The sequence below is a fragment of the Ochotona curzoniae genome, unplaced genomic scaffold (genome assembly GCF_017591425.1).
Source record: "Ochotona curzoniae isolate NIBS_2020 unplaced genomic scaffold, NIBS_Ocur_1.0 contig_2688, whole genome shotgun sequence".
NCBI lineage: Eukaryota > Metazoa > Chordata > Mammalia > Lagomorpha > Ochotonidae > Ochotona > Ochotona curzoniae.
Window position 1 is genome coordinate 18227173 of NW_024465553.1, and position 17127 is coordinate 18244299.

The 17127-nt window shown below is 42.0% G+C and overlaps 1 protein-coding gene across 3 annotated transcripts in view; it reads right to left on the bottom strand.

Annotated features, from left to right (window-relative positions):
• PSEN1 (presenilin 1) overlaps positions 1-17127 on the bottom strand; it is a 51139-nt gene that overhangs the window by 12600 nt on the left and 21412 nt on the right. For all 3 annotated transcript variants that reach the window (XM_040975336.1, XM_040975335.1, XM_040975337.1), the window contains 5 exons: positions 16119-16260; positions 10502-10569; positions 7977-8197; positions 5917-6015; positions 2553-2639 (listed from right to left, as the gene is read on the bottom strand). In XM_040975336.1, the coding sequence (XP_040831270.1) occupies positions 2553-2639; positions 5917-6015; positions 7977-8197; positions 10502-10569; positions 16119-16260 (617 nt within the window). The remainder of the gene's footprint in view (positions 1-2552; positions 2640-5916; positions 6016-7976; positions 8198-10501; positions 10570-16118; positions 16261-17127) is intronic.

A 17127-nucleotide genomic window follows, 5' to 3' on the forward strand; every position in this document is an offset into this window, starting at 1 on the left:
AAATAAAGTCCTCGCTTTGTTTTAAATAAAATGTTCAAAAGTAAAAATCAGCTCCCACTCCCCAGTTTATTTAGTCTGTTTTTTTCATAGCTGTCTTCTCTGCCCTGAACAGCTACAAATGCAGAACAACGTTGTAGCTCTTGTCTTACCCTGTAGGACTTCATTATTTTGGATGCAGTTAATGTAGGAAGCAATTTGGGGGTAGCCAACGTCTACTTGAGAAGAACAAAAGGTGCGTTATAAACACCCTGAAGGACACAGCACGATAGCTCAACTGACATTCTCTATGGGCGCTGGTTCATGTCCCAGATGCTCTACTTCCCATCCAGCTCCCTGCCTGTGACCTGAGAGCAGAGAAATGCCCAAAGCCCTGGAACCCTGCACCCATGTGGGCAACCCAGAACAAGTTCCTGACTCTTGATTTCAGACCGGCTCAGCTCTAGCTGTTTTCAGTTATTTGTGGAGTGAACCAGTGGATTGAAGATCTTTCTCTCTGTATCTTTCTGTCTGTAAATCTGCCTTTCCAATATATATATATATTTTTAAATTAAAAAAAAAAAAGTCCTTGCTTTGAATGCGCCAGAATCCCATATGACCTTGGTTCTAATCCTGACAGCCCTACATCCCATCCAGCTCCCTGCTTGTGGTCTGGGAAGGCAGTCAAGGGCCACCCAAAGCCTTGGGACCCTACACCCATGTGGGAGATCTGCAAGAAGCTCCTGGTTCCCATCTTCGGACTGGCTCAGTTCGGGTTACTGCAGCCACTTGGGGGGTGAGCCATCGAAGGGGGGATCTTCCTCTCTGTCTCCCTCCCTGTCTGTAAATCTGCCTTTCCAATAAAAATAAAATTAAAAAGAAGTGGAGTCACAGCGACTCAAACTGGTGTCCAAGGACTTTATGAAGTCGTTTTTTATATGTGCAGGTAACTCACAATTAGCCTTTCATCTTCTCCAGTTTCTCGCAAGTTAACAATAATTGTGCTTGCAACAACACTTTCCAACACATTTCCTCCGATTATTCTGTCCATTCCTGGTCTAGCATCACATAACGTTGCCTTGCTCAGTGCAGGAAGAAGCCTGATACCTCTGAGTCCCAAATATGAATTCCCAATCCAGAGTTTTTATAGTTGTCCAAATACAAATTTAGCAAATGTTATTGATTCTAGAAGATATAAATTACCCATTTCCTAACAAATAGCAATTGGATTAAAGAATTCTTTCCTCATTCACTAATTTTTATTTTGCTTCTTCATTTTTCAGCTTTCTTACAAGGCTAACCTTGTGTTTCTTTTTGTTTTTTGGTTCAAGGTTTATATTGTGCCTTAAAATAATGACTTTTTAAATGTTTATTTGAAAGGCAGAGTATCATTACAGAGTTTTGCTTTTCTTTTTTTTGTGAATTGTAAAGGCAAATATACCTAGAGAAGGAGATACAGAGAAGAAAGAGCTTCTGAACGCTGGCTCACTTCCCAAGTAGCCACAATGGTTGGAGCTGAGTGGATCCTAAGCCAGGAGCCAGGAGCCAAGACCTTCTTCTGGGTCTCCTACATGGGTACAGGGTCCCAAGGACTTGGGCCATCCTCGACTGCTTTTCTAGGTCACAAGCAGGAGCAGGATGGGAAGCAGAATAGCCGGGATGTGAACAAGGCCCATACGGAATCCTGGAGCATGCAAAGTGAGGATTTAGCCACTAGACTATCACACCAGGCTTAATACTGACTTCTTTGAAGATTTATTTACTTATGTGAAAGGCAGAGTTACACAGAGAGAGGGAGAGATTGAGAGAGAGAGATCTTCCACCTGCTGGTTTACTCCACAAATGGCTGCAACAATGCCAGGAGCCAGGCAATTCTTCTGGGTCTCCCTCATAGGCATAGGGCCCCAGCACCTGGCTTTCCCAGCACCTCTGTTGCTTTCCTAGGTGCTCAAGCAGGAACTGGAAGTAGTGCATCTGGGTCATGAACCAGCTCCATATGGATGCTGGTGCTATACACCGAGGCTTTATTCACTATGTTATAATGTTTCCCACTGCAAAACAATCACTTTTAACATGCATTCCTCCTTGTAACTTACGTAGTGTCCATAGTGCACCATGGTCTCTCATCCTAAATCATCACCATCAATCTATTCCAGAAAGTCATACCCACCTATAATGGCTGATCCTAGCACAAACTTCACCACATAATCAAACCAAACTGGTTTTGTTACTCTGGGCATGTTAAATAACAAGAGGCTCTCATTTCCACATGTCTGGACGGAGAGCTTATTTTCTCTTTTCAAATCATAGCCTCAACTTGAATCTTCCTCTACTGCTCTTACATGTTTAATGACAGAAATCTAACCTAGCTTCTCATGACTGTGTTCCTGGGTTTAGGAGGCATGAGATTCTTAAATATTTACCTACACTTTACTGAGCATTACCACAGAGTTCAAGAGCTTCTTAAAACAGCCTGTGACCAAAGAAAGAGGTTATAAGGTACATAACCACTGTTAGTCTCTAATATGATAACAACGACCTCAAAGTCCAGGGCATTCCAAGTAAAAGTGACTTACTTTGTGCACCGTACTTGGCGTTTTTGGACACCTTCCTTTGGGCTTCCGGGTCTCCTTCTGCCATATTCACCAGCCACATCATCGTTGCTGTTGAGAAAGACACAAAATCTCTGCTAAATACTGGAATCATAGAAGGAAAGTGCATGACCAGACAAGAGGTCTCTCCCTCTCTCTCAATCCTAAGTCACCACTCTGTCCAAGGTTACCTTAACAGTTCCAGTCCTTAATGACCAGAATCACATATTAAAAAACCATAAAAGACACTCTGTGATTTCAACAGATAAAAGATTCTGTCATTCTGAAACTGCGGGTGCTATCACAATACTGCTCACCATCATTTATCATCCCAGGAAACTAGCAAGACTCCCTGAAACAAGGGTTAGGGTGGCTCAATACCCTAAAAAATCATGGAGACTCACTGACAAGTATTACTTATTGGGATTTAAAGACAAAGGGCAGAGCTCACAAGCACCTCAACTGACAGATGGAGTTATAAAGATGCATGGAATAAATTCGCTTCATGTTATCTCCTTGACATTTTCAATAATGTTGATATGTTCTTCATATACACAGTAAGAAGGTTAAAAGCAATAAATACAAAGGGGATAACAATGTGGCCTCTTCCACATCCCTTTTACAAAAATATATTCTAGTGTATTCTAAAAAATTCACAGAAAATAAAATAAGAATTTATTTGGTAAAAACAAAACGTGAAAAATTATCATTTGAAAGACAGAAAAGACATCAAGAAAGTGGAGCAGTCAGTACCTGAATAAGCACTCCTACACAGGTTGTCAGAGTCAAAAGAGGAAATTAATCTGCTGTGCACAATGTCAGTGCCCTTCTTTTTAACACCCACTGTATGAATGCACAACAACCATCTCAAAGCTCTTCCTTTTAATGGACACTGAGGTTAACACTGCAAGTACGGCTTCAGTGAACATCCTGACTCTGTATACTCTTTAGTCTAAATTCTGAGCCTTGGGGCCTGCACATGGTTCAACAGGCTAATCTTACACCTCCATGCCCCAGGATCCCACATGGATGCTGGTTCATGTCCTAGCTGCTCTGCTTCCCATCCAGTTCCCTGCTTGTGGCCTGGGAAAGCAGTTGAGGGGGACCCAAGGCCCTAGGATCCTGGACCTGTGTGGGAGAGCCAGATCAGCTCAGCTCAGCTGGCAGCCACTTACGGAGTGAACCAGCAGGAAGAAGATCTTTTCTTTCTTTTCTTCTGTGAACCTACCTTTCAAAAAAAAAAATCTTTCAAAAAAATCATAATACTGCAAATTGAAAAATATTGGCTCTCCCAATTATCTATATTTTTCTGCTCCAACAGAGTGAGAAAGTGAAGAAACACCCTATTTGAAGCACTGGCACTACAGCATAGCAAGCAAAGTTGCTACCAGCAGCACCAGCATTCTGATGGGCACCCATTGATGAATCAACTAAACTGTTCTACTTCAGATCCAGTTCCTTGCTAATGCATTAGGAAAAGCAGAGGAAGACAGACCAAGTGCCTGGGTAGCAGTACACACATGAGAGACCCAAATGAAGCTCCTGGCTCCTCATCAGTCCAGTTTCAGCTTCTGTAACCTTTGGGGAATAAACCAGCAAATGGAAGAACATTCTCACTCCTATTCTTCTCCCCTTCCCAATTCTTTCAGAATAAAAAAAAAAATCACTGTAACTAATTAAAGACTACCCTTCCTTAAAAAAAAACTTTTATTGGACAGACACATTGATAGACATTTACAAACAGAAGGAAAGACAAAGATGAAGCTGAGCTGAACTGAAGCCAGAAGCCAGAACCCCCTCCCCCATCCCAAAGTCTCCCATGCGGGTACAGGATCCCAAGGTTTTGGACCATCCACTGTTGCTTTTTCAGGCCATTAGCAGGAAGCTGGATGGAAGTAGAGCAGCCAGTACACAAACCAGCACCATATGGGATTCTGATGCTTGCAAGAAAAGGATGAGCCTGTTGGGCCTTTGCTCCAGGCCTTAGAGTCTCTTAGAGACTTGTCTTCTACTCTTGCATGTGAGTGACTCATCCACTCTCAGGGCTAAACAGTCACTTCTAACTCTGTACCTCTAATACCAGCTATTCCCCAGGCACTAGTACTATCTAAACTGCAGCTAGAAATGTCTGTCTGAATCTATCGCTTAAACTAGACATGGACATAGACATATACAAAACTAAATGTGTCTCAAACAAGGAAAAAAAATCTCATTTTCCTTCAGCCCTAAAATTTCTCACTTGCTTGTTAGGAGAGAACTCTCATCAAGCTCTTCCCTTGACTGCCATTGCCAGCCCATCATTCAGACTCAGACTCACATTATTTTCCACCCAAAGCAAGGCATCATGCCTTTGTTGTTGGTCTCGTAAGCTTTTTTTTTTTTTTTACTTAACATTACTCTCATTGCCTCAGTGCCTGTCCTCCTCATCTTAGACAATGTTGTCACAGCTCTCATCACACTGTTCTTCTGCTTAAGAATCTTCTATGATATCCCAGTGATTATCAAACAGGACAGAGACATCTAAACCAGTCACTCAAAGGTATCACTGATCTTGCCCTCATATGCTTTTCCAAACTCACTATCTAATAGTTTGCGATCAAACTGAACACTTGACAACAATGTCCCACACTTCTTGCCTCGTACTCCTCCTTCAAGAGGCTACTTCTCAATCAAGTCTACCATGTGTCCTTGTTGAAACCATCCATCTTGAACAAGGCTGACTCAAAGGCTGTCTCTTTCACGAAGTCGTTTTTATTTCTCCAGGCAGGTTTTCCCACTCCTGAGCTCCTGCTACACTTTGTCTCTTCCGAACTGGTGACATCTGCTGGGCACACTGCTTGCTTACACACTTACCTTACCCCATGTCACAAGCTCAAAGCAAATGAGTTCTGAGAAAGTAATTTAATTATCCTTGTGTTCTCTACAATGCACTCTGGCAACAGATTAGTCCAATACTCAACTGCATTTATGAATATTTATGCATTTATGAAGACTATGAGTTTGAATCAAAAAGAGGCAACTGCTTTCTAAAGGAATAGTATAACTCATTCAATAAGCTAAGGCCAGATTCACCTATACTGGATGTGTTTATATACTGCTTCATACTTCTTGACTAAAAAATTCTAAATATAAAAATAATGGCTCCCCAATCGCTAAATATTTCCTTCATATCCAACCATAGTGAAAATGCTTTTGAATCATTGGCAGATAAAAGATATCAATAAAATATTTTAAAAAGTTCAATTAACGCTATGCATTTAAGATGAGAAGAAGTATCAAGACAGTGACCATAATTATGTGTGTCTGAGTCCCCATAAATTTTAAGCCAGCATGACACAGAACTACTTACATGAGTAAATGAGAGCTGGAAAGAGAGTTTCATTTCTCTCCTGAGCTGTTTCAACCAGCATGCGTAGTGGACCTTTTGGACACAAAACAGCCACTAAATCTGAAAAGAACAGAAACAGAAGGTGCTAAGTAAAAGGGACTGGATTAAGTTTATTAAAGGGTAGTAGAGAGGAATTAATCAAAGAAAAGGTTTAATGTTTTATTCAATTTTTTTTTTTTTTTTACACAAACTGATGTTGAATGAAGATCAAATAAACGGCAAGTAAACTGCTGAGATGAGGAAGAGCTTCAAACTAGGACTGAGCTGCTACTGGCTGGATGTACAGCATATGTCATCACTGGGCTCCAGGACTTCTCAGTGTGACAGAAACAGGCAGAGAAAATAACAAGACAGAACTACTGTAAAACACCTGTCAGCCTTCAAGGAGCTGAAAATGGTAACAAGTTCTTTCTAAACAAATCATGTCTGTAAGTTACAAATGAGGTTACTCTAGAAGGTATTTAACAAGGACTAACTGAACCTTCCAAATTAAGAACAAGTTAGATGAGATTCCTCCCTTCTCTTTCTAAAAAAAAAAAAAACAGGACATGTATTACTTAGTGACATTTGAAATAAGAAGGCAGCGATTAAAATGAAACAAAATAATAACTCAAGTATGTGCTAGAGTTGAGTAATTCCTTAGGATCCTGCCAAATAAAAGTATTTCTCAAATATTCAGGTCTCACAGCACATGTGGTATTGAGAAGTGGCTCACCTTAGGACAGTAACTGGGAGAAGAAGCAAAATGCCGAAACCATCCTGATCCTAGCACCATAGCCTTCCACAGTCAAATACAGGCAATACTTTCGGCCATTTGAAAATATAAAACTGATACAGTTAAATAAGAAGAAAGACTTGTTAGCTTGAGCTGACATTACTATCATTTAGAAGCACTGAAGGGAAAAAAAGCCTATGTCTCCAAGTGGTCGAATCTCCTTGTTAGTACTAACAAAAACAACAAAAATAAGGAAACAATATAGTAAACAAACAGAGGCAAGGGAATCTCAACTCTCACCACTTCTTCAGTCTGTCTGAGTAAGAAAAGGGCAATTTCTTTATCTTTGAAAGAATGAGATCTTTAACTTGTTTGATGCTACCCAATCCTGTAACTATTTTGGTTTTAAGTCATACTTGCCCTGGTAGGATGGTTAAGTGATAAACACGCTTGTTTCTACAGGTTAAAGTTAATGAAGCTTAATTTTATTTTGGAACTTTCCAAAAAGTATTTATGACAAATGAAGACACCTAAAGACCTTACAGAAAGGGAGTTGAGAATCGCTGTGCTACATGTTGGATACAGAGTTTTCCTTTACTTTCTTGGAATTCAAAGCCATGATGAGATCATCATTTCTGTTAGGTGCGGAAGTAGAGGGTTGGCAGAACAAAGGGAAGAGAATATCGGATGTGGAAGTTAGATTTCCAACCAAAGAGTAAGAGCTTACTAATATAACATTAATGAATGCCTGGCTTATTTTACAGCATTTACTAAGAGACACTGTTCGAAACATCATGTGTGTAATTAAGGGCTGAGTAGCTTGTCTGTTATCTCAATTACCATCTTAGCAACTAGGCCAAAGATCCAGCCATGCCCACGACGTTTTCCTTTTAAATGAATAATCTTTTCAAAATGCTTTATAAAAATATGAAGTCTGATTGCTAAAATGAACTGAGTTTCAACCCTGAAGTGTATTTCACAATTTACGAATGAAATTAAAGCTGAAATAGCCTGTGGCTGATGCAGGGAGACATGGCAGAATCTGAATCTCAGTCTTCAGTCTGACAGTGTCTCCAACCAATGCATTGCTGGGTTCAACTGGGAGCAATAATAAAACACTTTCAAAGAACCTAATCTCAAAAATTTTGAAATATTCATATGAAGCAGATATTGTACCTAATTATTGCTCGAAGAGCTATAAAACAGGAGTCTGACCATTTTCCCAAAGTAAAGATTATTAGAAGAGATGGAAACCACACCACAAGACATTTCTTATAGTGAGTGAAACGTCAGGCTTGGGTTTTACCGTATACTGAGATCACAGCCAGAATGAGCCAGGCGGTCCACTCAGGGAGGTACTTGATGAACACCAGAGCCATGAGGGCACTGATCATGATGAGATACGCCTGCTGGAGCCGGAGTGGGCCTTTCCAGTGAATGCAAATCATGCCCACCACACCGAAATTCCAGATCAACAGTGCAACAGTAATGTAGTCCACAGCAACATTATAGGTTTTAAACACTTCCCTGAAAAAAAAAATTAGGGATTTTAAAAGATTTGCCGGCAAGATTTTTCGACAGAACATTGTGTTCAGAGTGGACCTCTAGCCTAGTATTAGATCAGATACCTGGGTGTGATGCCAGGCCCTGGCTCCTGACTCCACCTTCCTGCTGATGCAGACCCTGGCAGGCAGTGGTGATGGTTCAAGGACTGGATTCCTATCACCCGTGAGAGACCTGGGTTAAGTTCCTCACTTCTGGCTTAGCACACTGCAGGCCCTGGGGAAGTGAACCAGTACATGGAAGCTCTTCTATATTGGTCTGCCTCAAAGAATAAATAAACATAAAAAATAAAGTAATCCCTTATTGTTGAGAATGGTAGTTCCCAAACATTAATTATATCCCATTATCCCATATTTTTGCTAATCTTACATTAATAGTCTTTTAAAATATTTTTCTGTATTAATTGTGTAGGTATGTATATAAATTTTTTTTCCTTACTTGAATTTTTTTTTTAACTTATTTCAGAGGCAGAGAGAGACAGAGGCAGCAAGCTTCCATTCATTGGTTCATTCCCTAAATGCTCACAATACCTGGGGCTGGAAAAGGCCAAGGGAGCCAGGAATTCAAACCAGTCTTTCCATGTAAGTGGCAGGAACCACTTGAGCCATTCCTTCCATCCTGCAGAGTGCACACTAGCAGGAATCTGGAATCAGGAACCAAAAGAGAACATGGAAGTCCTGACATCAGGGATCCAGACTGGCAGCAGGTATCTGACCTATGAGGTTCAAGGCCCACAACTGCACTGTTTACTAAGCATTTTTCTTTAATTCACTTTTTCCTTAAATTGACACAGTTTTAACAGGAAAGTCTATTATTCAGATAAATAGGAGCAATATAGACTTAAAACTAAAAATACATTAAAAATGAAAATAAATTTGTAGGTATGTGACTTTATCATTATAGCTGAAAATATATGGAAGTTTAAAAACATAAACATGCATCAATAAATTTTAAGCAGCCCATACACAATAATTTTTATTTCTTCTTAAAATTTGAATTATTTACTCAAATACCGAAAACTGCCAGGGCTGGACCAGGCTGAAGCCAAGGCTTCAGGCTGAAACTCAATCTGGGTGTCCCATGCAGGCAGTGAGTCAGGATATGGGCGGCCTTCCAGCGTGCCCATTAACAGGAAGCTAGTACTGGCTGTGAGGCCAAAACTAGAACTCTCTTTGACACAGAAGGAGCACAGGTGTTTCCAGATACTTTAGTCACTTCAACAAACACTGGACCAGAGATTATTATTTTCATACAAAAAAATTCAGTGAAGCATTAGAAGTATATAAATGTATTTTTAAAGAATTTTTTTTTTCCAGTAAGAACTTGAGCTTATTTATTTAATATCCTTCAAACGAAGCAGAAATGAACCAGTGACATACACATGCTGTTTCCCCTTCTTTACCCAATTGAGGCACCATGTCATGGGCTATGGTCTGCTTTTCCAGCTGTCCTCACTAATGGTTTTGCCTTGGACTGGGAATAAATGTTTTTTTTTTTTTTCTCCTGAAAGGCAGTATTAGAGAGAGGGAGACACAGAAAGACCGTTCATCAGCTGGATAATAGCTCAGAAGGTCTCAATGGCCAGGGATGAGAGGGACTGAACCTAGGGACCCAATTCTTGCAGCTAGGAGCCTCCCACACAGGTGCAGGGTCCCAAAGTTCCAGGCTGCCCTTGACTGCTTTCCCAGACCACAAGCAGGGAGCTGGATGGGAAGCGGGGCTGCCAGGATTAGAAGCAGTGCCATATGGGATCCCAGAACATGCAAGGTAAGGACTTTAGCCACAAGGCTATCACACCAGGCCTTTGAATGTCTTTCTAAAATGAATGTTGTTCGATTTTTTTTTTTTTAAGATTCATTTTAAAAACAAGTCTTTTTAAAGATATACAGAGAAGGCCCGGCACGGTAGTCTAGCGGCCCCACTTCCCATTCAGCTTCCTACTTGTGGTCTGGGAAGGCAGAAAGGACAGCCCAAAGCCTTGGGACCCTGCACCCGCATGGGACACCCAGAGGAAGCTCCTGTCTCCTGGCTTCAGACTGGCACAGCACCAGCCATCATGGTCACTTGGGGAGTGAATCATCGGATGGAAGATCTTCCTGTCTGTCTCTCCTCCTCTGTATATCTGACTTTGCAATAAAAATAAAATAAATCTTTTAAAAAGTGTGTGTGGGTTACTGATTCTCAACAAGGTACATGACTTTAAGGACAGTAGTAGCTGAAATACTGTCGATTTTTGAAAAGATCAATTTTCAAACAAATTTTACTTACCCCAAATAAATGAATGAAAAAAAGAACAGCAATAATAAAGATGAAACAATAAGCCAGCCGTGGATAACCTAGAAAAGAACGTATTTCAACATAATTAACAGAATTCAAAAACACTTTCAAAAATGTAAGCTTCTTACTTCAAAAATATTCTACTTGTAAATATTCTGCTTTTCAAATGCCAGGACACAAACAGGATCAGAGCAAACTTATACGTATTTCTTTGGTGCTAGAACATCTCCAAAGCAAAACTTCTCTATGATACCTACAGATCCTGAAAAATAGGTGACGAAATTTTTAAGAACAATACCTCTGAAAACAGCAAAATTTCCAATAGAATCAATAGGTGATATTTAAATTCTATAGTGGTATTATTTCCAATGTAAGAGTTTTGCAGTCCCAGCCACTTGGCTTCTGGTCCAGTACCCTCGCAATGTGCCTGGGAAGGTAGAAGAAGATAACCAGCACTGGGGATCCTGCATGGGACACCTGGAAGGCGACCCAGGCTCCTGGATTAGGCCTGGCCCAGTTCCATCACTGCAGCCATTGGAGAGTAAACTAGCAGATGGAAGGTCTCTTTCTGTGTCTCCCTTTCTATCTCCATCACTCGCCTTTTAAATAAATAGACCTTCAAAAGAGAAAGGATATGCATTATTTTAGAAAAGAAACAAAAAAAGAAGTGCATGGATTTCCAGTTTTTCCACCAAAATAAAATGATGTTTCAATTCTAATTTCCGTGAGCTTTTGGAAGTCCACTTATTTATTGTTGTTGTTAAGATTTATATATTTGAAAGAGATTTTACAAAGAGGAGATTCATAGAGAGGTTTTCTATATGCTGATGCACGTTCCAAATGGCTACAACAGCCAGAGCTGAGTTAATCCAAAGACAGGAGCCAGGAACTTGCTTGGGCTTTCCCACATAGGTGCAGGCTCCCAAGGACTTGGGCCATCCTTTGCTGCTTTCAACATAATTATTTCAATGGACTGGAAGTGGAGCAGCCAGGACAAACGAGCAGCATGTGCAATGCTGCTGCCATGGGGCGGGGATCAACTTGCTGTGCCAGGGCACCGACCCCGCAAAGTCACGGGTACACACTCACACACCTGCACATGCATGTGTGTAAGCACACACCCCTCTACTGATTTACCTGCCATATATTTTCCTACTAAATCACTTTATGTCACGATTTTCTGAATTATCACATGAACTTTAAGCCTCTTTGGATGACTTAAACAGTACCCCCTCCTCTGAACATTAAGCAGTAAGATAGGCCCCTCCCCCCGTTTTTAAAGATTTATTTATTTTTTTATACAAAGTTAGATATACAGAGAGGAGGAGAGACAGAGAGGAAGATCCTCCGTCCGATGATTCACTCCTCGAGTGACTGCAATGGCCGATGCTATGTCGATCTTCAGCTGGGAACCAGGAACCTCTTCCGGGTCTCCCACTTGGGTGCAGGGTCCCAAAACTTTAGGCTGTCCTCGACTGCTTTCCCAGGCCACAAGCAGGGAGCTGGAAGGGAAGTGGAGCTGCCGGGATTAGAACTGGTGCCCATATGGGATCCCGGCGCATTTAAGGCAAGGACTTTAGCCGCTAGGCCATGCCGCTAGGCCCCAGATAGGCCCTTTTTCATAAAGCAAACTTAAAGCTCAAGTTTTTGTGCTGAGGTTTCTGAAAGACCAATGTCAGAGTATACAATAGTGACCACTTTCCCCAAACTCTGAACTATTGAAACCAGACTTCAGAATGTCTTAGTTCCATCTAGAAAAGTGATGTGCACTAATTGTCTTTTTAAAGCTTCTACCTTTTTAAAGTTTTTTTTAAAGCTTCTGTGCTTCTAATAGACACTGCACAATCACCACTAATATAAGAAATTCTCAAGGTTTATCTTCAGACAGGTTCTAGCAGGTTTCTGAATTTCTGACTCTAGTCTCTCCAACTCTCTGCATATCTGCTTTTCCAATAAAAATAAATAAATATTAAAAAAAAATTCAGGGGCCCGGCAACGTGGCTTAACATCTAAAGCCCTCATCTCAAACGTGCCAGGATCCCATATGGTCGCCAGTTCTAATGCCGGCAGCTCCACTTCCCATCCAGCTCCCTGCTTGTGGCCTGGGAAGCAGTCAAGGATGGCCCAAAGCTTTGGGACCCTGCACCAGTGTGGGTGACCTGGAAGCTCCTGGCTCCCGGCTTCAGATCGGTGCCAGCACTGACCGTTGGGGTTACTTGGGGAGTGAATCATCGGACAGATCTATCTCACTGTCTCTGTCCTCCTCTGTGTATATCTGACTTTCCATGAAAATAAATGAATCTTTAAGAAAAAAATTCAGTGCTGACAAAGACAGTGTTAAGTGCGAATTGATAACAGTCTTTTGGAAAATAAAAAATGTTCATACCAAGAATTAAAAACAGGAAGATAATTTGCTCCAGAAATTTTATGTCTAGGATTTTACCACAAGGAAAAAATCTGAAAAACAGGTCTGTGCATGCAGACATCATTATTTTTGTAACAGTCAAAAATTATAAAAATGCTGTGTACAAGACACTAAGGGAAGTAATTAAGTAATATACAGTTAGATTTGTGTAATGAAACAAAGATTTGCAAAAACTTCGCAATATAGGGCCCGGCGCGGTGGCGCAAGTGGTTAAGTCCTCGCCTTGCACGCCCGGGATCCCATATGGGCGCCGGTTCTAATCCCGGCAGCCCCGCTTCCCTTCCAGCTCCCTGCCTGTGGCCTGGGAAAGCAGTGGAGGACGGCCCAAAGCTTTGGGAACCTGCACCCACGTGGGAGACCCGGAAGAGGCTCCTGGCTTCGGATCGGCATAGTATCGGCCCGTTGCGCTCACTTGGGGAGTGAATCATCGGACGGAAGATCTTCCTCTCTGTCTCTCCTCTCTGTATATCCGCCTTTCCAATAAAAAAATAATAAAAATAAATCTTTAAAAAAAAAAAAAAAAAACTTCGCAATATAAAAAAATGCTTATGGTCTGTGCATGCAGACATCATTATTTCTGTAACAGTCAAAAATTAGAAAAATGCTGTGTACTAGGCACTAAAAGAAGTAATTAGTAACATGCAGTTAGATTCGTGTAATGAAACAAAGATTTGCAAAAACTTTGCAACATAAAAAAATGCTTATGCATAAGTTAAAGAAGGGACATAAAATGAGTGCACTGTTAACCATATTTTTAAAACTTTATACAGAAAAATGCCAGAAGGAAGATGACTCCAGTACTAGGAAATCTAATGTTGATACTTTCCATTATTTGCAAAGAACCTAAACAGACATTAATAATTTCATTTATTTGAGGACTGAGTCTAATGCCATGTGTCAGGTGCTCACATCCAGCAATGAGTCTCTGAGAAGAGTGTGAGCTGAGGAGAGCGGAGAGGAAGACAGGCCTCCATTTCTTCGCAGCACAACGTCCCTGCCCCTCGTCTGGTGTTCGCTGCACATTTTGAGGGAGCAGTGGCACGGTCCACATTTTGAGTCCAGCAGCCAGGCACGGTCAGTCCTTAATGAGCTGAACACTAACACTTGCAGGTGGTTTTACTGTAACATACTGAAATGTAAAAATCTGAATTCCTCAGTTTTATCCCATTTTATGAGGATTGTTAATCCTAGAGTTCCACATGTTGGAAGATTCACACAGATATTAGGGTATATCCCTTCAAAATATTTTAAATGTGTTGTCAATCAAAATATTAAAAGAAAAACTCAGATCATGGCATTACATGACAGCATTAATTATCTATTTATGCCTTTTAAAGTACTCCACAGCCTAGGCCCCCTGGCTTCTGCTGTGGTGGTCACTAAACAGCATCAGGGGGCCTGGGAACTTAGGCTGGGGGCCAGCAGAGAGAAGTGGGCCTGGAACATTAACGCCTGTGTGGGTGTCAGGTGGGCACAGAGTTGGGGGGTGCTAGCGCCCCAGAGCAGCAGGCTGGTGTGATATGCTTGTGGACTGCATACATGGACATGCTTGAGTCCGGGTTAGGTGGAGGGGCAGCATTCCAGGCTAGCACAGGGGTAGGTGCACAGAGTTCTAGGCCAGCATGCCACGTTACTAAAAGACCAGGTTGGGGAACGCATTACTAATGGGCACAGGGGTTGTGAATGGCTGAGGGAAGTGGGTATGGGATGTGGGAGAGGGGAGACAGTTGAGGGAGTATACTGCAAGGAAGGAATGACCTCCAGGGGACTTCTGTTGACAAGGCCACTGTACTTGCAGGTAAGCAAGGGGGCTGAGGCCAAGTGGTTTGGCTGAACCACCTTTCTGGGTCAGAACAATTCACCTATCCATGTGGGAGACCTCAGCTGGGCTAGTTAGCATCAACCACCATCAACCACCACCCACTGGCACACACTATGGTTAGGGCAGGGGGCCAACCCGGCAAGGCTAGATCACAATACCCACCAGGGAGTGTTTGAACAGGAGACAGGTAATATTAGTTCTCTGCCACCATAATGTGTAGGTCAAGTCTAGGGGTGGGCCAGGCCAAGCTAGTTCATAACACCCAATGGCAGATCTGAGAACCAGGACAACAGAACAGGGTGCAAGGCAGACAGGGTTAGACCACAACACCCATCAGATCACATTAGGCCTGGACTGGGGGCTGACTGGGCTGGGCTGGGATAGGCTGCAGCACCAGCCAGAGAACACCAAGATGGAATGGGCCATGCCAGACTGGGCTGCAGCACCCACCAGCACACAGAAGACCCAGGGAGGGTGGGGACTAGTCAGGTAGGTGGCAGTAAGGACTTCCTGATGGACCACTGCTCCCACTGGTGAAAACTGGGACCGTCAGCCGACCAGGATAGGCACGGCTATAACACAAGTTGGCTGCCTGTGAGCTGGGTTAGGAAGAGAGCCAGGCAGAGCTAACCAACTGTATCAACTGGTACATGAATGAGCCAGAGTAAATGCAGAATAGTTGGGTTTTGCCGCAGCATCAACTGGAAAATGCTGGAAATGAGGACAAGACTAATCAAACTTGCACCTGGAAAGTGCAAGATTTGGAGCTCAGAGCAGGCTTAGTAGAGAAACTATGGGTAGCTCTCTGATGGACTGCAGTTCCCACCAGTGAGCATGACAACAGGGTTAGGGGCAGGTCTGGTAGGATGGTGGTATCCACCAGCCTAAGTGTGGGCTGCATAGTGGAATAAGTTCAGCTGAGCTAGGCTGAAGAATTCACTGGTGAGTACAAAAGCCAAATGGAGGGCCAGCACAACAGCATAGTGGTTAAGGTCCTTGCCTTGAACGTGCCAGGATCCCATATGGGCGCTGGTTCTAATCCCGGCAGCTCCACTTCCCTTCCAGCTCCCTGCTTGTGGCCTGGGAAAGCAGTCGAGAACAGCCTAGAGCATTGGGACCCTGCACCCATGTGGGAGACCGGGAGGAGGTTCCTGGTTCCCAGCTTAAGATTGGCGCAGCACTGGCCATTGCAGTCACTTGAGGAGTGAATCATCGGACGGAGGATCTTCCTCTCTGTCTCTCCTCCTCTGTACATCTGCCTTTCCAATAAAATAAATAAATCTTAAAAAAAAAATACTAAATAGGAAAATTCAACATAAAAAGAACAAGGTGGAAAATAAAGCTCCATGTTTCAGGCTCACCTTATAGCACCTGTATTTGTACAGAACAACCAGGAGGATAGTCATGATGACAATGACACTGATCATGATGGCGGCATTCAGAATCGAGTGTAGGGCTCTCTGGCCCACCGTCTCGGTGTCCTCTGTGAATGGGGTATAGATCCTAGAAAACAATACACAAAAGCCCTAGGTAAATTATTAATTGATTTTACCTATCTTACCAACCTAGCTGAGTCTTACCCTAAGAAAAATATCCATATTCTGAAATTGCTGCTTCAAAATGAAAGGAAGTATCTACTTGTAACCACACACTAGCTCCATCTAGTGTTGCTTTCCACTGAAATAAAAACTGCATTGCAAGTTCTTCCCTCATGGTCTGTTGAATAATCAGATTATGATGGTTCCTATTGGAGACCATTATGATCAGTGAAATGAGCCAATCCCAAAGGACAAATGTCATACGTTAATTCTCATATAAGACAACCTTTATTCAAAACAGAAAGCAAAAAAGACATAAGGTAAACAATCACACATTTGTAATCTCACAAATGTAGGAAGGAATCAGGAATCAAAGAAAATCAACAGACAACTCCCCAAGACACTACTGCATGCAAATTTGCATTGGTTATTTACTCTCACTTAGTAGCTTTCATTTTTGCCAAGTTATTTTCTAATATACTTCATCCTGGAGATAAAGTATCTTCACAGGCCTTACAGTAAAGAGAAACCATGTGTTAAATGAGATTAACATAAATACACACAAACACACATACACATATATATGCAAATATCAGAAACGGATGAAGAACAGGTGCTATAAAAGAACAGAAAGGACCTAATTCTATTAGGAAATCAGGGAAGTTACCTTTACATTTAGAGCTAACACTTTATCTGAAGATGGGAAGGAAGACAGGAATTTAATCCATCAAACGCAGAAAAGGAAATACCATTCCCGGCACAATAACGATGGATCCACTGGCCTGCTCTGCTCTGAAACATGCAGCCATACCCAAAGACACAGACTGAAACG